Here is a 21,299-nt window from a genome sequence, read left to right as displayed (position 1 = left end):
AGGCTAATTACCAACCCCGCACTCAAGAAAATCACGCGATAAAGATCATTCGGTCGCCACCTTTCAAGCCGTAAAGACCTGTCGTAAGAATGTCCACCAAAGTAGGAGATTGCCGCGTGAACGCCCGTGTTAGACTAGGGGCTGAATGCTCGGCGGTGTTCGGGGTCAATGGATTCGAGCCAAGCCTACTTTTAACAAAGAAGGACGGAACAATTCTCACCATCTCGGAAGACGTTTTGAAGGAATTTATGGAGGAGTGGACGGAGATATAATCAGCTTTAGAACCTGGCGACTGGGGTAATTATCGTTACTTGAACTTGAAAATAAAAATAACCGTTATAGAGGGGAATATAGTATTCGACGATGGCAGCGTATTCACTCTAACAATGGCCGAGGCAGGGAAACTGAACGAGAAATTTAGTTTTATGAGATTTCACATCAAGCTTTTAAACGATCAAGCCGAAGTTATTAAATGCATGTACGAAGCGATTGTAAAACGCATGAATGATATATATCAAAAAAATTATGTAAGTCGCGGTACTACGTCTCACAATGATTACGACCGTGTAAAAAATTTCCTAGCAGCGTGTATAGTTCCTTCGAGCATTTTCGAAGATTTTTGTAACTTAGTTCGTGACAAAAACTTGACGCGTAAACTACAATTATATAATTTATTCTACATTTGCTTAAATAACGACGCGTACATTCGCGAATTAATTGGAATTGATTGTGTTCATTAAATGTTTTCTGACTATAAAATCTGATTCATAATAATAATAAGCCTAGAATAACCTAGCATAAGCCTATCTTTCAGTATCTACATTAGCATAAGCCTATCCCTACAGGTACCAGCCACGTGACGTCATCAAAAATTAGCCGTGACGTCATACCAATACACTAAAAATAAATTCAAATTTCCCGCCAACACCATCACGTTACGTCATCAATTTCCCCTCCATCTCCTCCCCCCAACCCCAGGGAAGTCCCTATAACACCAAACATTTACCCCCTCCCCCCTGAAAGGGGGGAAAGAAGGGGGGTAAAATTTTTGGTGTTATAGGGACATCCTTACTCTCTAACATTTCCTTTTTGTAGAATATTAAATGAAAATTTGTTAAGTATGTTTCGGCATTACGATTCTTTATGTTGTTTTGTAGCTATAAAGCTCTGTTTCATTTCAATATTCCAAGAAGATCTTTTATATTAATATATCAAATTTGGTGTTTACTTTTTAATTCAGCTTTACTACATTAATATACAGTGTAAACATGAAATTAAACTTTCCTAGTTACACTGAATGTTACTTCTAAATATTTTGGTAAGCGTTGTTCGGATTGGTTCCTTGATTTCGTGTGTACTTGAGGAGGTCTTGACGGCTCGCAGTGAGCCGAAAATTAAACACACTTTTGAATGATACAAATTAGGTCCTTAAATGGAACTATTGAGGATATACAGTAAAGGTTAAACGTAACCATTTCGCACGCGTATCAATTCTTACACGGTTGAATAATGCTTACAGCAGAAAAAACGTTTACATTTAATCCACTGGATTTGAGCAGCAGATTTTGAGCCGCAATTTTGGAATATTAATCTATGTTAATTCTTGTGTTTTGAAAAAAATAATTTCAAAAAACACCTTTTACAGAATCTATAGACACCTTTCTGGTATAATTATAAACCTCTATTAAGGGTTTTGTTTAAAATCTAACAGGAATTAAAAAGCACCAACGTCATTGGAATTAAAAACACCAAATTAGTCTCAAAAAGATATTTTTTTAAGGGTTTATAAACACTTTTTCTGTTCTTAATATACACCTCTATTCAAAGCGATTAAAACTCCTAACAGGATTTAACAAGCACCTTCAGAGAAGGTATTATTTAGCATCGTTTTGAAAGGTGCGTATTGACATCCAATCGAATGGTGCTAACAGGATTTAGAAAGCACCTTCAGAGAAGGTATTATTTCGCACCGCTTTGAAACGTTCTTATTGACATCCAATCGAATGGTACTTTTAAACACCAATAGAGGTGCTACTGTGGATGCATAAGGAAACACCTCTAAAGGTGTCAAACAGTTCCATTTTTTTAACAGTGTAGTTCTGATTGGTGTGCTAATAATTGAGAATTTAAATTTTATTTGCTTTGTTCGACTTGATTAAACTCAATTTTTTCTAACCATCTACCGAGAAGCACATCCAACACTTATATGGATGAATAATAATTTAAGTTCATAATTTAGCTTCCCTAAAGTGTGGCTCTTTTTACACTTTCTATGGTCAACTCTCTTAACATCAGCTAACTTATGAACTTTAATATCTCCTCACCATTTAATTTTGTTCATGATTTTAGACTGCATTACGAAGACCATGAAGTTAGCTTTTTTGATCTTGGCAAAATATTCTCTGAACCTGATGCTTTCAACGTAAGCGAAACAAAAAATTAAATCAAAAATAAATTTCAGAAATAGAACCCAGTTTGAATGACCCTTCTAAAATCCGATTTTAGAAGTCAAATCTTATCGTGTTTTCCGCACCACTCTCATATTTCCATGGCCGACAGGAATATTTCACTCCGTCTCCGGTGTACGAATCGACCAGGTTGACTATCCTGTCCGCCGCACCGAAAAGAGTCTTGTCCACGTCCTTGTCCTTCTTAAATATGGACACGAATGTAAACATTGCTTACTTACAAACCAATTCAATGAATTATATTCTTCGATCAATTAGGAGGTGATTTTAATGGTGTCAGCCTGAGTTCTTCTGTCTTTTTTGCTCGTCGTTCACTCCATCGCGACCAAGAAATACAAGTCGGTGCCCACCAAAAAACGTTTTCAAAAACATGGCCCAACAAATCCCGGGAAATTTTTGGGAAAGCGCGTCGCTCTTGTGCGCCGAACGTAAGCTCCCACACATTTGAAAATAATATTTCCCATTACGTGAGATCGTAGCGCGAGCCAGTTTCCCCAATCCAAATAGCGGAGATTGCATTCCCGTAACGAAATTTGGATAGGGCTTTAATGAAACGTAATTACGTTCCTTACAGCTATTCCTTCCATTTTGCCCCACATTACTTGCCGTCTGCTGGCTGCGTCGTGGCTGATTGGTGTGACTTTCATTCTGTTTTTCTTAGGTTGTAATTTGCGGACAGAGTTCACGACGGAAAGCTACAATCGCATCGACACCCTCGCGGACTTGATCAAATCGGGAGTTACACCAATAATGGCAAAAGAAACCGGAACTTTCGAGTATCTAAAAATATTGGTAAATACGCGTTTCCGTGTTAAGTTACTCAATACTTCTGACGTCATTGTTGCCTATCTATAGGTATCGCAGGACCCAGTTATAAGGAATGGCTAGACGCACTCGACAAGGACCAAATTTTCACCAATCCTGTGGAATATCTAACTCTCGATGGATACGTTCCTCTACTTTCTGGGCAAAAGGCTCTGATCACGAAAGACACATATCTGGTTTTGATGTTGGGACAATTATTGACATCCGATCCCGAGAATAAAAACTTCTTTGAGGACAACGGGGAACTTTACATTTCGCAACAAGAACTTGAATCGGAATACTTACACGTCATGTTCAACACCTCTTGGATGAAAAGCAGCCCCATAGTGCACGAGTCCCTCCAACTGGTGTCGGTATGAATTTTGTCGTAAAATGATTAATGATCTTGAGGAATGTTGTTCTATTGCAGCATGGAACCATTGTTCGAAACGCAAGCGTTGGACTATCTGGATAAAGAAATGATGCGGCACTTAATTGAACAAGTCATCTGGAAGAGACCCATGGAAAGCGTGGCTGATTTGAACCTGAGTAGCGTCAGCGTTCCCTACTACTTACTTCTCATGCTGTTTTCTGGAACAGTAGCCGTGGTCACAAAGAAAATATTCTTCAACGAATTTGCTTAAAAATTTAACACGTCACGAAATGAAATTGAATGTTTCAAAAATCTCAAAAACATTTTCCACTTCAATCGAGCACACCAACATCAAAATGCTCCCTTGAACGTCACTTCAAAAGTTTCCTTAAACTTAAAGGTGATAATTATGTACTTAATGATAAACACAATTGCAATCGAGTGTAAAATTAATTAGCAATGCAATACAAATTACATGTCTTAACCGTCAAAAATATAAATAATCTTGGTTGTTTTTCATTAACAAACTTGTAGATTGAATAGTTTGACTTGTTTATTGCAGTTTAGAAATAAGAGAAAAAGAACTGTTGTATTTTAACGGTTGAAAATTGAAAAAGGCACATATTGAATTTTAATTTATTTGGGAACGGTAGATGCAAATTGAAATTGCTTTTTCAAATCTAAAACGTCATCGTTGATTTTAAATACGAGTATTTATTATAAGCCTACGCCAAAGACATTCCGACCTAAATTGGGAATTTAAAATACTCCTTATTTTAAAGGAGTGAAATAAAATTTTAGTTTCTGTTATGGATTTTTCTTCACAACATCAAATGGCCCAATTATTCTAAAATTTTTCTCATCGAGCTGCCAATTTTTATCTCAATATCCTGGGATATGTTTCTTTTTTGAAAGAATACTCAATCAATATCGGAACTTTTGGGTCTTAATTAAAGATGACACGAGAAATTGAGCTTGGACTATTTAAATCTAAAGAGTACCAGCAAAGATGTCTATTTTGTGATCCGAGCACAAGCACAGTGAGATCCACTCTCCTCCTCCCCTCAACTTCAAAAAGTGCTTTGAAACTTTGGCCTAACAGTCCACGTAGGGAACATTGGAATACAAATGCTCGACCTAAGGAAGTTCTGGTTTCTTGAATCGATTTCTCTCTTAAAAGTTCAAACATTAAATTTTCGAGAATGATTAGCCGAAGTGTTTAACTAACTTTGTTAGAAAAATCATCCAACCGTAATATCATTTAAATGGCGTGTAATATGAACCTGCCTCTAATAGAATTCTACCTTGAAAAGGGCAAATACACCCGTAGAAAAGTAATTCCCTTCCATGTCCAACTGCACCCAATCTCGGGTTCATAAATTTTCAGAATTATTGAACAGTTTTTCCAAGTTTAAGGCGTCATTCCAAGGAATTAATTCAATTTCAATGTCACGTCAAGCTTCTTGATTTTACCAAATTTTTCCGCGATTCCTTTTAAACCCCAGCAACAGTTTAGTAAGCGGAGGTCGGTGGTTAAGAGCGAGAGCAGTTCAAGCGCTCTCAATGACGCCTTGAACCAAAACGCAGCCATGGAACGAGTCGAGAATTACTTGATTGAACTTAAAAGAATTAGTATAAAATATTCTTTCAACTCTCGATTGCAGATTTAATTATAGATTTGTTACTTTTGTCTGCACCTTATCCTTAACTTTCTGGCTATTTTTATGCTAAATTAATTGGCGCCTATAAAATACAGAACGTCCATTTCCCACAACAATAGTACACTTTCTTGAAACCGCGCCCTTTTAAGTTTTCTCTCGACGCTAACTTAAAGCAACAATTACAGCCTTTTACTAAATACTAACACTTTAAGGGGTAGAAGTGAATTAAAAGTCAAACAAAAACTTCATTTTTGTGTAAGTATAGCACTTAATTTCCACTTTACTGCGAATAAACTCACTCCCTTTCCGCGACATAAACAATCGCAAATTTTTCAGCAACTCGTTACTGTCTTCGAAGGTTTCATATTGATTACTTGCTAAAATTTAAGAGGAACCCAAAATGGCAACTAACCCACTTGGATATCTTGGAAATAACCGATATTTTAAATACAGGTAATTATTTTAATTTTCAAATCATATTTCTGTCGGGAAGCCTTCATATGAGCAGTTTTCATATGAGCGGATTTCAAAATAGCGGTCCACATAACAACAGTTCTCTAAATAGCGATTCCCGAAATGGCAGTTTACCCATTACAGCAATTACCGATACAGCGGTTCTGGTAAACGCGGCGTACCGTTACAGCAGTTCTCTAAAGAGCGGAAAATCAGATATGCGAAAACCTATAGTTGTTTATTATGGTGTAAGCTGGCCCAGCTGGGTTATATGAACTCAAAAAGAACTAGGTCAGATATGGATAATTTGGTCAGGTTAAAGTTGATTATTTCAACTAAATAGTATTAGGTCATTTTAGGTTAGGCTAGGTTAGTAATATTTTGGAAATTGGGCAACAATGTTACGCCTTTTCCAAAAGATTACTGTTTACAATTATCTACTTCCGAAATAAAATACCCTTTCTCGAATTATAAGATGCCTTTTCCAAAAACTTACTGTTTACAATTATCTACTTCCAAAAGAAAATAACCTCTCTCGAATTATAATATGCCTTTCCAAAAAATTACTATTTACAATTATCTTCTTCCAAAAGAAAATAACCTCTCTCGAATTATAATATGCCTTTTCCAAAAAATTACTGTTTACAATTATCTTCTTCCAAAAGAAAATAACCTCTCTCGAATTATAATATGCCTTTTCCAAAACATAACTGTTTACAATTATCTACTTCCGAAATAAAATAACCTTTCTCGAATTATAATATGCCTTTTCCAGAAAAATTACTGTTTACAATTATCTACCAAAAAACATAATGTTTTATTAGGTCACATTACTGATTAAATGATCACGCAAAAGGTAGTATTTGAAACCAACGAATATAAGTGTATTGTTAAGAAATGCTCCAAACTCAAGACAAACACTGCTATTTCTCAAAATAGCGGCCGCTATTTCTAAAACAGCAGTTTTGAAAAACTCCGCTGTTTTTTTGGAATCGCGGTTGTTATTTCGAGAACTGCTCTACAGGGAACTGCTCATATGAGGTACACCCGTTCTGTCGTCGATTCGAAAAGTAATTTTTTTAATAGGTACGCTCAAGTAACTCCAGTGAACGTGACGACAATTGCGGTGAGTTTTTGTCAATAATTGATTTGGTGGCGTGTCTCGCAGAATGGAATTTGTTTATGGAAATTATACTTTTAATATTTCTTGTCAGGAAACGTGGGACTTGAAACGAGCAGGGACATCTTACAAAGCCGTAAAGGAATATCTTAAACGATCCTTCAATTTAAAGTATTTTTCGTACTACTTTAAATATTAGCTCGGCTCCAATGGATTCTCTACAAGTTGACATTCCTCCTGAACTACTGGTTTAGTTTGGCGAAGGCCAGCGGCATTTGTGCACGGGATTTTTAAGTGCATGCATAAATTCCGCCCACTAGCCTTTGCCAAGCCAAACCCCAAGTTCAGGAGGAAAGTCCCTTTGTAGGGGATCCACTGGAGCCGCGCTTAAATTTGAATGAACTACATGAACTGTTGTAATCATCGCTCAGATTGGTGTGCTAATATTCTAGAATTTTAATTTCATTTGCTTTGTTCGACTCGATTAAACCGAAAATTTTAACCATTAACCGAAAAGCACCGACAACACTGATATTAAAATATAAATAATGATTCCAGTTCACATTTCAGCTTCCCTAAAGTGTGCGTCATTTTACACATTCAAATGTTAACTATCAAAACAACAGCTAACTTACGTACTGAACTTTAATACCTCATCGTTTATTAATTTTGTCGATGATTTTAGAGTATGTTACGAAGAGCATAAAGTCAGCTTTTTCGATCTTACCAAAATATACACCGAACCTTCTAAACTCAGGTTTTAGAAATCAAATTTTATCCGGTTTTCTGGGCCACTCTCATACTTCGATGGTCGCCAGGAACATTTCACTCCGTCTCCGGTGTTTGAAACCGCCAGGATGATTATCGTGTCCGCCGCACCGAAGAGAGTCTTGTCCACTTCCTTGTCTTTCTTAAATATGGACACTCCAGTAAACATTCCTCACTTACATTTCAATGACTACCCAAATTCATAATTCATAATTCGCCCAATTAGGTGGTGATTTTAATTGTGTCCACTTTGGTCATTCTATCACTTCTGCTCGTCGTTCACTCCATCGTAACCAAAAAATGCAAATCGGTGCCCACCAAGAAAGTTGTCAAGAAAATGGCCCAAGAAACCCTGGGAAAGGTCTGGGACAATGCGTCGCTCTTTTGTGCCGAACGTAAGCAATTAAGCGCTCCCACACATTTGAAAATAATATTTCCCATTACGTCAGATCGTAGCGCGAGCCAGTTTCCACAATCCAATTAGCGGCCCCACTCCTTCGGGTGGTCAACCTGGTGATGCAGAGCAAATGGCCTTGTCGTGGCGGAGGGGTCCCAAGTTCTGTGTGCCTGTTGGGATGGTTCCTTGGGTTCGCCCTTGGTTCGGATCTTTCCCAGCCCCGTTCCGCGAACGTTTTGCTCAGCCGACTCTCCCCCGTCCAGGTGTTGCCATGGCTCATCTCCAGCTCTTGGCAACCCTCGGGGAGCCGCGGATACATTCCTGGACCGTATGGCACTGCTGTGCTTGGAGGGACCTCCACTTCCCCTTGAGCCTTCAGCTGCCTTTCTTCCCTGTCACCGACCTCCTCCTGGCTCGGCTCGCTGCCGAAGGTCTAGCGCTCGCGTCACCTGCTTAAGAGGCGTTAGCCGTGGCCGCTGGCCGGGCCCGTGTGCCTTGACGGTGGTTCCGCAGGTACTATTGGGAACAATGATGAGAGACAATTTGGGGGGGGGCGCTGATAAGGGCCCCCAGCTAGGTGCAGTGCCTAATCAAATGTTCTCTGAATCCAATTAGCAGAGATTGCCCACCCAAAACGAACGATGAATAGTGCTTTAATCAAACATAAATATGTTCCCTACAGCGATTCCCTCCATTTTGCCCCACATTACTTGTCGTCTGCTGGCTGCGTCGTGGCTGATCGGAGTGACTTTCATTCTGTTATTCTTGGGTTGTTATTTGCGGACGGAGTTCACGGCGGAAAGCTACAATCGCATCGACACTCTCGCGGACTTGATCAGATCAGGAATTCCACCAACAATGATCCAAGAAACCGGAACTCTCGACTATCTGAAAATATTGGTAAATATCCGTTAAAATGTTAAATAATTCTATTTTTCCGACGTCACTTTTGAGTATCTTTAGGCATCGCGAGACCCGGTTGTTAAGGAATGGCTATCGGCACTCGACAAGGACATAATTTTCATCAATCCTGTGGAGTATCTCAATCTTGATGGATACATTCCTTTACTTTCTGGAGAAAAAGCTCTGATCACGAGAGACACTTTTCTGATTTGGTTCTTGGGACAATTCTTGACATCTGATCCCGAGAATAAAGAATTCGTTCTGAACAATGGAGGACTTTACTTATCTGAACAAGAACTTGTTTTCGACTACTTACACCTCATGATAAACACTTCTTGGATGAAAAGCAGCCCCATAGTGCACGAGACCATCCAACTGGTGTCGGTTTGAATTTTATCATAAAATTATTCAGGTCCTTGATGTATATTCTATTGCAGCGTGGAACCATTATTGGAAACGCAAGCTTTGGACTATCTGGATTTTGAAATGCGTCACTTAATTGAACAGGTCACTAGGAGGAGACCCATGAAAAGCGCGGCTGATTTGGATCTGAGTAGCGTCAACGTTCCCTTCTACTTACTTCTCATGCTGTTGTCTGGAACAGTAGCCGTGGTCACAACGGAAATATTCTTCAACGGATTTGCTTAAACATTAAACACGTCACGAGACGAAATTGAATGTTTCGAAAATCTCAAAAATATTTTCCACTTCAATCAAGCACACCAACATCAAAATTCTCCCTTGAACATCACTTCAAATTGTACACTTTAACCTAAGGTGGTAATTATGTACTGAATGATAAACACAATTGATATCGAATGTAAAATTAATTAGCAATGCAATACAAATTACATATCTTAACCGCCAATAATATAAATAGTCATTGTTTTAGTTTCACTAACAAACTTGTTGATTGAATAGTTTGACGTCTTTATGACAGTTCTGCATTTTAGACAAAAAGTGCAGTACGGTTGTTGATAGAGATGGCCGATACCAGGCTTAACCCGATACCGATCGATACCGGTGCAAACATGAACCGATACCGATCGACACCGATATTTACTCACTATGATCCAAAAAACCGATACTTCAACCGATACCGATATGGTATCGGTACCGGTTCATCCCTACAGACACGTATTAAGAAATATTTTCGCTTATTAGTTGTTAGATAAACTAAAATTAGGTACTTTTACATAAATGAGAACTCATCACTATTGGCATTCATAGAAATGAGATATATTATCACCATCAATACGTTACTGAAAGACCTAGAAATGTCATGTAGCGCCATAAAACGCATTTTAAACTAGTATCGGTTTAGTATCGAATTAAACACCAACCGATCCGATACTATCGGGAAACCCCGAGCATCGATGCCGATACCGATATGGTATCGGTACCGGTTCATCTCTAGTTGTAGATAAATGTTGATAATTGAAAAATATACATGTTGAATTTAAATTTCTTTTGAAACGGTAGATGGAAATAAAAATTGCTTTTTCAAATCTAAAACTTTATCGTTGATTTTAAAAACGAGTTAATTGTATGCATACGCCAAAGGAATCATGAGCTAAATTGAAAATTAAAAATTATCTCCAATTTACAGGAGTGAAGCAAAATTTTAGATTCTGATATTGATTTTTTTCATAACATTAAATGGTCCTATTTATCTAAGCTTTCCCTCATCGAATGCCTATTCTAATTTCAATTTCATTAAATTTAAAGAAATGTTTCATGAGCACTTAATTGTTTTTATTTGAAACAATATTCAATAAATATCGAAACTTTGGGCCTCAATAGACCGATTAAAAACTTCGCCTGGTAGTTCTTATTCCCGCAGTAGTACTGGTTTTTGGAATTGAAAACAGTTCGGTTCGGTTCATGTAATTTTGTCTGTACTTGAAATCTCTGAACTGAATGGTTGTTCATATTTTTAGTTGTCGTCTGCTTAGTGTCATAAACAACGCAGTTAAGGCTTAGTGCGTTGGTTAATTGTGAAGAAAGTAATTATAAGTTGTTAATTAACAATTTCAAAGTTTTTAAATATGAGTAATTTTAAAGTTAAAGGAGGAACTGTTTGTTCTATTAAAAACTGTAATAATATTATGCGCGGCCATCGTTCATTAGTGGATAAGAAAGCCAGTTTTCATAAGCTTCCCACTGATCCTTTTATTAGAAACGAGGGGATTGAACGGATTCGAAGCAGTTATGAAGACGGTTCTGATTGTCACGACCTAGCGAGCATGCCTAAGAAAGCGAGAATTTGACACCCAAAAAAATCAAGCGTTATTTGTGGGATGCACTTCAACAAAAGTGGAACCGGGAAAAATGGCGAAGTGTTTCCAGTATTCCTCGGAAATTGGGTGTGTCCTCCAACAGTCCGACTCTCAGCTATCAAACTTGATGACGATCCAGAAGGTCTGGTGCATAATATCGGGTCTGATATAGTGGTAGGACAAAAAACGAGGACCTTTCTATGATTAGACTTGTAAACAAAGAAGAATCCAGTAGTAAACATAGTTCAGGTATGCTATACCTAGGTGACCGTCAATATTTCTTAAAAATAATAAATATATTTGCAGATCATTGCTATTGCCTTTTTGAGGACCCTTATGAAAATGGAAGGGAGCTAACATCTATTTTAGCTAAGAATAAGGATTTGGAAGAAACCGTGACAAGGTTGCAAGCATCATTGGAAAAAGATAAACAAGAAAATATTAAACTTCGCCATAACATCATGAAATTACAGCAGGAATCAGTGAAAAGGCATACAAATGGATTTGCATTATCAACAATTTCTAAAGTAGCAAAACAGTTTCAATACTACACTGGATTTTCTTCGCTTGAAAAATTTAGCGCACTTTACGCTCAAATTGTACCAGAACTGGGAAAGCTCTGTTTATACAACAATGGTGGCAGATATGAGAGAACTTGTGAACGACCAAGCACGAGCGCAGCATCCCCAGGACGACCTATTTCTCTTAATTTTGAAAATCAACTATTTTTGACTCTTTGCAAGTTACGAGCTGGCCTAGCGAATGAAGATCTAGCCTACCGCTTTCAAGTATCTAAAACCACTGTAGACGTACTTTAAAAGAAACTAACCCACATCCCAATTTGGTCCTCAAAAAAGGTTGTTGATGATTATATGCCTGATGAGTTCAAGGAAAAGTTTCCCACGACAAGAGTCATAATTGATTGCACAGAATTTTTTATAGTTACCCCCAATGACTACAAAGTGCAACGCGACACGTATTCAAATTGTAAACGCCATAACACGGCCAAAGGTTTGATTGGGATATCCTCTAATGGATTTTTTTCGTTTGTCGCTCCTCTAAAATGTCCGATTTGAGTTTCGCACTTTGGTTGTTCTAAAGGAGCATAGTTAATTCTTTGGTAGTCTACTTTCCATTACTTTCCTTCTTCCATTATTTTCACCCACATGGTCCGTATTTCCATGTCTTTAAGCGTGTAAGCGTACATTTTTATCGACAAATCTTCCGATTGAGACGTGCTGTAGTTAAGAGATGAATAGCATAACACACAATCTTGCCTTGGTTTGTTTGAGAATGGTTTTCGAATGTTTTGTACATTATAGTTTTTGAACTTCTGCGAGCTGAAGTAGGTGGTACTTAAGTTTTTGTTGACGGATTTTAAATGACCCCATTTTTGAGGTATTTGGGTCGGCGATAAGTCATTAGGAACATACATTCTATTTTCAAGTTTACAATCTAAAATAAACCACAGAGTAGCCGCAACATGACAACAAACTCCCCATTTTCCTCAGCAACATTCACGAAACTCTTGTATCACAGATCCATTTTTGTCATTTATTGCAGCATAACAGTTGTAAGTTTCACTAACTTTATACGATGCCCCTACTTTAGCTTTAACAAAATCTTGCATTTGACTTGATTGATGGGAGAGAAAGGAATTGGTGACTCTGATTTGAACATAGAATACCCCTTCTTGTTATGTTTGTTACTCTTAATGTGGTGTTCAAATATGGCCTTGTGGAACATTTTTTAGTTCCTTTGCCCAGTTTCCTTTCGGAATCTTTGGAGCTAGTAAAACCGTTGCATGGTTAGGTTTGGCTTCATATGTGCTCTGAAATACAGTGTGAACTTAGAATTTAATTTCAAGTTCATATTTGAAAGATGAAAAACTATTAAACAATAAATAGTACAAACCGCTTTTGTGGTGAATCCATATTAATATTATGAATACAATAAAGGCCTCGGACACTCCGGCCTACGGATCTTAAGTTCTTAACAACTGAAAACGAGAAGAGTGCGGAATGAATTCGTCTGCTCTATCTAGGCAAAATACTAAAAACCTTATTTCCCTGCCTGATCGGAAAACGTTGAAAAACTTCTGGCAATGCCGCCAATACGTGTTTTTTCTACGGCCAACTATTAACAGGGTTGTTAGTGTGAAAGGCTCTACTAAGTTGCCCACAAATTCTGACCAATCATGAAACACCACACTTTTCAGTCTCTCCTCTCTCGAGACGGTGTGTATTACAGCAAAAACAACTACTAGGCGAATATTTTCATCGGTCTATTGCAGCTTTGACTGTACAATATTGGTAATAACGTTATAATTTTAAACAGGGTTTTAGGGGTTATTTTTAATTTTCTGGAATGATCAAGAATAATCGGAAGAGCCAGGTTTTTACGGGGAACCATAATTTTTCCCAGTTGGGTTTTTGGGTGACATTATTTATTTCACCCCCAAAACAATCTGGGGATTCATCCCCTTTACCCATTTAATTAATACCGGAGAAATTAATGGTGCGAATTTTAATCTAATTAACATATCAAAATAATTTTTATTTCTTAAATCAGAATTCACCCTATCTTCGTACGGTATTTCACGTACTACGGTACCAGAGAATCGAACACGCTTCATTGACCTGTCAATCAAATACACCCCTTGCAGGTGTGAGAGCGGGGCGTGTCAATCAGAAAACGATTAACCTCCCATATGCAAAGTCTTCTTTTACAAATAACCATCCATTTTCTCATCCGCCATCTTGTTATCTTCATCCATCCTGCCAATCCACACCCTGCCTTCCACTGTACCGCAATCCACACAGCGCCTTCCACCGTACTACAATCCACACCCTACCTTCCACTGTACTACAATCCACACCCTACCTTCCACTGTACTACAATCCACACAATCAACACCCTGCCTTCCACTGCTAGAACCGGCATCTATGTTCTACTGACGTTGGCTTCCACCGAGGTAGACGATGCAATTTCTGCTAGAGAATAACGAGACTGTTCATCCATTATTACGAGTAGGTAATGTCCTTTAAAAGGACAATGCAATTTGTGACCAAGGTTTGACTGGGAGTGTGGTAATTTTTAGTGGTTCCTTCACGAAGTGTTCGAAGTGTGGAACACAAGAAAACAAGGTACACATTCTCGAATAACTTGCTCCACTAGTAAATCCATTCGGGGAAACCATAGTTTCGTACGAAGAAGTTGCTTGGTTTTAACGAGGCCAAGGTGTCCTTCATGGGCTATCGCGTTAACGCGGTTCTGTAGAGCGTGTGCTATATAGATACGATGATGTTTTAAGAGTATGCCGTCCACGACAGCGAGTTCGGATTTGATGGATTCGAAAACCTTTAAGTTGTCGCTGCGATCAACATCAATAGGGAGATGGCGAAGGGCGTCTGGATTGTTTTCTATTACGTGTTAGGGTTGCGACGCAACCGCCATCTATAAATATTTTTAGCGAGATATTTGATTTTCTACATCAGCCTGTTTGTCAGTCATTTCGGGGGAGGCTGTCTAGTGCGCGTTTCATAGAAATGTCTTCAAACTAGGATAAAAGTTACATCGGAACTTTAAAACCAGAGGTAGGGAAACGGTATAGAGAAAAATTAAGTGATATAGAGAATAAAGACCCTCACTCACTAAAAATCATTTCAAGTTTATTGTTATTGAGAAGAGTGATTCTGACGCTGTGAAGCCTCCCTATACTCATCAAATGCTTAAAAATTGCAAAAGTACGGAGGCTTTTGACCAGTGCGTTAAAGGTTAAGATAAATGGGGAAATAATGTTAGCTCAAGCTATGGTTCATGAAAAACATAACGTTATTTACCCTATTAACCGGACCGTGTTAAAATACTTTTCTATTAGCAGTGGTTTAACGGATATTACACGCGAAAATGTATTTATGAATAAAATGCCAGCCCGGGTAATTATTGGTTTAGTTAGAACGGCAGCCTTTAACGGTGATCTGAGTTTAAATGGTTTCGAATTTGCTCATTTCAATTTAAACTACTTGGCCTTAACAATAGGGAACCAAACATTTCCCAACCCTCCGTTTACGCCAAACTATAACGTTAACGAGTATTCCCGAGAGTATCTTTCAAATTATACGGCTTTGGAATTGTTTAAAAGAAATAAAGGAAACTGTGTTTCTTACGAAGAATATAAAGAAGGTAACGTTCTCTACGGATTTGATTTAACCCCGGAAGAACAAGCTAGTGCTGACCATCTATCACGGAATAAATAAGGAAACTTGATAATATCAATGAAATTTAAGTCTCCGTTGATTCATAATGTAACGGCTGTTGTTTACGCGGAATATGAATCGGAATTAATAAATTCAAAAGATCGTACCGTGATTTACAATCCCTCAGGAGAATGAACACCGTAGAAATAAACGAATTTTTAACGTGTGAATCCGTAACAAAACCATTTTTTCTCGGTGTTTTTGCCTTTGATCAAAAACCATTACCACCCAGACAGAAAAAATATTGTTTTTGTTTGAATACGGAACCAAAATCAAGCCGAGGCCTTCACTGGTTAGCAATCTACGTAGATAATGGAATAGGTACCTTTTTTGATTCTTACGGAAATGATCCTTTTTACTACAATCTTGTAGACCTTAACCTTTACGCTAGTAAATGGTATTTTAACAACGTACCTATACAATATCCTTTGTCAGAAACGTGTGGACTACATTGTATTTTCTATTTATTTAACATGTGTAACGGCTATACCCTAGATATGATTATTTAAGACTTATATAATCCTCATGATTTAATGTATAACGAAGCAATGGTACTTTTGTTTATGTGCAATCATTTATTAAATCATAAAGACATGTATTGTAATCAATAAACTTTATTCGTATAAATCGATCCATTTATTTTCCGTCTTTCGTCTTTTGTTTTGTCGTCTTACAGTTATGTTTGATTCTTCTTCTTTTGGTTTGGAATTTTTTTTAGGTTTCCTTCCTAGTTCAAGCGGAGAGTACAATTTTTTCAGTTCTTGATATTCGTGAATTACTTGGGCCATACTGTTTTTCCTATTCTTTTTAAACCTTTCAGGATTTGGTAATACAGTAGATACTGGAGCAGTAAATGTAAATGGCGGAGCTGGTGCTGTTACTGCTGGTGACTGCGTTGGCATCACATTTGTAGGTGTTGATGGAATTATATTTGGAGGCATTGTATGTATTAGATTAGGTGTCGATGTGGGAACCATTGGAACTGGCAATGGTTGTACAATAGAGGGTTGACTTAATTTTACGGTCGGTGGTTCAACAAATTTCTTAACGTTTAGAAACTTTTGTAGCGTTGTCAAATATTCTCTCAATTTTGTTTCGGATGTTCCTGGTTTTTCAAGAATTTCACTCATTTCTTTGTCTAAATCGGATAGTTCTCTATCTACGGTCGACAAAACTGTCGAAGCCGGAACTAGTATCATTTTTTTCATCGTGCAGCGTTAATCGCCGAAATTACACTAGGTACCAATGTTCCTAGTAGTAAAGGCCAGAATCCTCCTGTTTGATTCGTCATCAAACGACGTTTCTTTTTTAATGACAAAGATTTCAAAGCTAATCTTCTTATAACCCCTTTTATGACTCCTAAGTTTTGCCTTTTGAGCCTTTTTTTTTTTTTTTTTTTTTATTTATTATTTTCAATTTGACTCTATTTTACACAACAAAGCTATCAAGGCCAAGTCTAAAAAGACTTATGGGCCAACGCAACTCATTTTCGACAGAGCCTTCTCAAATTAATACAAATAGTAAGAGTGAATAGTTAAATAAAGTAGATTAATTATATACAGTATATTAATTGCTTGGTTCAGGGTCACGTATTGTTACTAAAATTTGAAAATTGAGGAGAGAAGACGGAAGGACGGAATTATATTAGTGGGGGTTTGTAACAAATAACTTGGCACTATTTTTAAATTGTTGTAGATTAACAGCATTATGTTTGGATAAAGAATTATACATTTTTGCACCTTTGTAGAAAATGGAATTAAGTTTTTTTGATGTTCTTGAGTAAGGGAGTTTAATGAAGGGCTTTATACGGGTATTGTATTTTTTTGTACCTTCCAGATCGAAAAGATTGGAATTTGTAATTGTCAAAGATTTATATATAAACACCAGGGAACAGTATTCGTATAATTGAGTTATCGTCAATATTTTGAGGCTATTAAATAAAGGTGTACTATGCTCTTTAAAAGACTTTCTAAGAATTAATCTAATTACTCTTTTTTGCAATAGGAGTAGCCTATTAATATTGTACTCAGTGGTATTACCCCAAATTGGGAGGCAGAAAATAAGATGTGGATATATTAGTGAATAGTATAACTGGTGACACAACTTGTCCGTAAATATACTCCTATTTTTTGCTATAAGATATGTACTATAGGAGATTTTTTTAGCAATTTTGTCGATATGTGTATTCCAGTTCAACTTTTCGTCAATCCATAGCCCAAGATATTTTACCTCCCCAACTCTTTTCAATACTATGTTATCAAATTCTAGGTTGCAGCCAGAAGGGACATCTTTCTTTCCTTGGTTCTTAAAAGTTATATATACTGTTTTTTCCGTGTTAATTTGAAGGTTATTATTTTTCAGCCAGCAGCTAATCAGCTGAATATTATAATTAAAGCGATCAGTTAGAATTTCATAGTTTGCATCCGTGTCAACTACCGAAGTGTCGTCTGCATACAGGGTTATGATATCATTATCAACTGTTCTTGTTAAGTCATTAATAAAGATGTTAAACAGAAGAGGAGACAATATTGAGCCTTGAGGGACCCCACACGTTACGCAGCTCAAGTCAGAATAATTGCTGTTAACCCTCGTTTGGCTGCAGCGATTTGTGAGATAGGAACTAAGCCAATCATATGCGGGGCCCCTAATTCCTAGTCGATACAGTTTGGCTAGCAGAATTTTGTGATCAACCATATCGAAGGCCTTTCTGAGATCTAGAAAGAGAGCTATCACATAATTACCCTTATCTAACCCTTCTATAATTTGTTTATATACTCTGGCTACTGCTGAGTCTACTCCTAGATTCTTACGAAAGCCGAATTGCTTTGAATTAAGGATATCGTATTTATCACAGAAGATTAATAGGCGTTGATTAAAGCATTGGTCGAGTACTTTGGCCACTACTGATAGCAAAGATATGGGTCGGTAATTGTTGGGGCTGGTGGGATCTCCGTTTTTAAAGATGGGTGTAATTATCGCTTTTTTAAGAATTTTCGGATAATGACCACTTGTAAACGTTAGGTTTATTAAATAAGTTAGAGGCTTTAGTATATATAGTTTTATCCTTTTGAGAATTTTAGGCGCTATCCCATCAGCCCCTGGGGCCGATCCCTCCCGTACCTTGTTTATAGATGTGAGGACCTCGTTTTCTTCTACCGGTATCAGGGCCATGGAATTCGTAATATGTGTAATATTTTCTAATGTGGTTTGGGAATCATGGGTGTCCCTGGGGACCGGGGGCTTAGTGAAGAACTTATTAAGCTCATGTGGTGTGATTTTTATGGGGTTGTTAGCCTTGTTTTTAGTTTTTCCCAAAAGGTTGTTTACAACTTTCCATGTGTTTTTTAAATTATTCTGCGTCAGCAGTTGCGAGCGGAAATAGCTATTTCTTGTATTTCTAATAGTGTTATTGCAGCGGTTTCTGTAAAGTTTGTATTTGTTGATATTTTCGGTTGACGGGTGTGACTTAGCTAGTTTTTTATAGTGGTTTTTCGTGTGTATGAGGCTTTTAACTTCTGCCGTGAACCACAGGTTCGAATTCTGGCATTTAGATTTATTCTTATTAACGAATTTTTTAATTGGACAGTATTGATTAAGTCGACTAACAAGTTTTTCTACACTACCAATTTTATATATATCACTCCAATCCATCGCCGCGATGTTAACTGCAAAGCCCTCTATGGCAGTTTTTGTAAAATTACGCCCCATAAAAGATGTGGTATCTACGGCAGATGTGCCAGTCGTATCAAAAGTAGCTAAAACCGGGTAATGATCTGAGACATCCCAATCGGTGATAACCCTTACATTAATATCAAAGTTAGAGTAGCAATGGTCAATCATAGTAGCGGTAGAATCAGTGACTCTAGTAGGGACATTTACCAACTGGTCAAGACCATAACTTAGTGCCAGGTCAATCATATGTGCTACTTCATTACCCGGGGCCAACATATCAACATTAAAGTCACCAAGAATTATTTTATACGTGTTCATATTGCCCATTTCTTGTAAAAGTACTTCCATTTCTTCTGTAAATTCACGGACGTTGCCCCTGGGCCGATATATCACACACACATAATACCCACCAACCTTAATTCCGTATGATTCTATATTGTCTTGCATTCTTATAAGTTTAGGTTGGATTTCAAATTCAATTTCACTTTTAATATAGAATCCAATTCCCCCACCCCCTCTTGTGCTACGTCCAAGACCCACAAAAGTGTAGCTACTTAAAAAATCGTAGTAGGTGTCTCTATACCATGTTTCGGTCAGAGCAAAAATATCTATTCCCTCTTTATGGTTAAATGTTGCGTTACAGAACAGATAAGGAAAATTTGCACTAGCGCTTCTAATATTATGATACAAAATTTTAATCATTGAAATATAAAACTAAAACAATTAGATATACTAGGAACATAATTGAGCATCATTGTTTAGTTACTTTTTGCATTTCATAATCATACTTGTATCTATCATTCCCAACTTCAATTTGGTTTGTACTAACAAATTTGTATTTTTCAGGGCGCATATTTTTGGCAAAATTTCTAAGTTCGTAACGTGCTAGGTCCTGCGCGGGAGTATAGTCATGCTCCACGTATATATTTGATCCTTTAAGCTTGGGGCTGGCTTTCAATATGTCTAACTTCTGATCATAAGTATCTGCTTTAAAAATTATAAATCTATTACGTCCTGTCTTGTAGGGCCCCCTCCTGTACACATTGCTCTGTTTAACTTGAAATTCTAGCTGAAGCTGATCATAGAAAAGAGTCACCACTTTTTGGGCAAGTGAGTTGCGCGATTCAGTTTCCTCGTCAGATATACCCTTAATAACTATATTGTTCCTTCTAGCTGCAACTTCCATGTTTTCAATCTTAAAGTTAGCCTTAGCAATTTCCTTTTTCAAATCTACCCTTTCATCCTTAAATTTATCTTGCAGCAGATTGATTTCATGTTCAAGAGTAGGAAACTTATTTTCTAGGATAGACACTTTCGTTCCAAGACTACTAATCGAATTTTCAATGTTTATCATTCGCGTATTAACATTGGTTAGTTCCGTATATAGTGTGCCTAATTTCCCATTCACCGTAGTGAATTTACGGTCAATATTGTCATTCATTTTTTGTAGTTGGGACATAATGCCGTCATAACCTATTACCTTATCTGCCATTGGGCAGTTTCTTTCCGCGTTATAATCAACAAAAATTACAAATAGGCCACTCTCAGACAGAGCTCTAGACAAGAAAATAAATAGAAATTGCAAATTGCACACTTATATTTACCTAAAAAAATAGTAAAGTCCAGATTAGCCGAAGTTTACTAGAAGTTATGCTTATGAGCTCTGTCTGAGTTGTGAAGAGATAACACGTCGGTTGCCGTTACACGAAACCTCGGTCGGGCCGCTAGTCCAAAGGTCACACTATGAAGTTCACAATCAAAGCGGAAAAAAAAGTTTTGGTTTTTTGGCCAGCGGAGACTTTTTAGCAACAACGTTGATTGGTATCCGGTGTTTTTTAGAAATCAGCAGCACGATGATCGCGGTATTTCCGTTTTCTCGTTTCGATGAATTAAATCATACTGTGGTTCATTTGTATCGGATTGGCATTTAGACCGCAAATAGTATAACCAGCACTGGAATAGAGTACAGCAACTAAAAAAATAGTAAAGTCCAGATTAGCCGAAGTTTACTAGAAGTTATGCTTATGAGCTCTGTCTGAGTTGTGATCGCCGCGTATATCCTAAAACCAAACGATGATAATAGAGTAGAAGCCAATGATACAGATTGGTGTCTATGTGGAATAGACGGAAGACCAGTGGATG

The 21,299-nt window shown here is 37.4% G+C and overlaps 2 protein-coding genes and 1 long non-coding RNA gene across 3 annotated transcripts; 2 read left to right on the top strand and 1 right to left on the bottom strand.

Annotated features, from left to right (window-relative positions):
- Nucleotides 1-6,670: 6,670 nt before the first annotated feature.
- Nucleotides 6,671-7,625, top strand: LOC149665037 (uncharacterized). The gene is made up of 3 exons (XR_016368454.1): nucleotides 6,671-6,885; nucleotides 6,974-7,015; nucleotides 7,565-7,625. It is a non-coding gene; the product is annotated as an uncharacterized LOC149665037 (long non-coding RNA).
- A 111-nt stretch (nucleotides 7,626-7,736) lies between these two features.
- On the top strand, nucleotides 7,737-8,968 carry LOC149665036 (uncharacterized). Its single transcript, XM_089842037.1, has 3 exons — nucleotides 7,737-7,808; nucleotides 7,874-8,042; nucleotides 8,727-8,968. The coding sequence occupies exons 1-3, from the start codon at nucleotides 7,737-7,739 to the stop codon at nucleotides 8,957-8,959; spliced, it is 474 nt and encodes a 157-aa protein (XP_089698163.1). The 3' UTR covers nucleotides 8,960-8,968.
- A 7,752-nt stretch (nucleotides 8,969-16,720) lies between these two features.
- Nucleotides 16,721-19,505, bottom strand: LOC149665035 (uncharacterized). The gene is made up of 2 exons (XM_089842036.1): nucleotides 17,922-19,505; nucleotides 16,721-16,864 (listed from the first exon to the last, which is right to left on the bottom strand). Exons 1-2 carry the CDS (start codon nucleotides 19,503-19,505, stop codon nucleotides 16,721-16,723), a joined length of 1,728 nt encoding a protein of 575 aa, XP_089698162.1.
- Between the last annotated feature and the right edge of the window lie 1,794 nt (nucleotides 19,506-21,299).

The sequence above is a fragment of the Phalangium opilio genome, unplaced genomic scaffold (assembly GCF_054372755.1).
Source record: "Phalangium opilio isolate 3A_F unplaced genomic scaffold, DU_Popi_V2 ptg000061l_1, whole genome shotgun sequence".
Classification (NCBI taxonomy): Eukaryota; Metazoa; Arthropoda; class Arachnida; order Opiliones; family Phalangiidae; genus Phalangium; species Phalangium opilio.
This window is presented reverse-complemented; position numbering and strand designations above follow the sequence as displayed.

Coding starts and splice junctions, on each gene's coding strand:
- LOC149665036 (XM_089842037.1), top strand. CDS start 7,737: ATGATTATCGTGTCCGCCGCACCGAAGAGAGTCTTGTCCACTTCCTTG. Junction 7,809..7,873: donor TCTTAAATATGGACACTCCA/GTAAACATTCCT, acceptor TCGCCCAATTAG/GTGGTGATTTTAATTGTGTC. Junction 8,043..8,726: donor GTCGCTCTTTTGTGCCGAAC/GTAAGCAATTAA, acceptor TGTTCCCTACAG/CGATTCCCTCCATTTTGCCC.
- LOC149665035 (XM_089842036.1), bottom strand. CDS start 19,505: ATGGAAGTACTTTTACAAGAAATGGGCAATATGAACACGTATAAAATA. Junction 16,865..17,921: donor TGTATGCAGACGACACTTCG/GTAGTTGACACG, acceptor AAAAAAAAAAAG/GCTCAAAAGGCAAAACTTAG.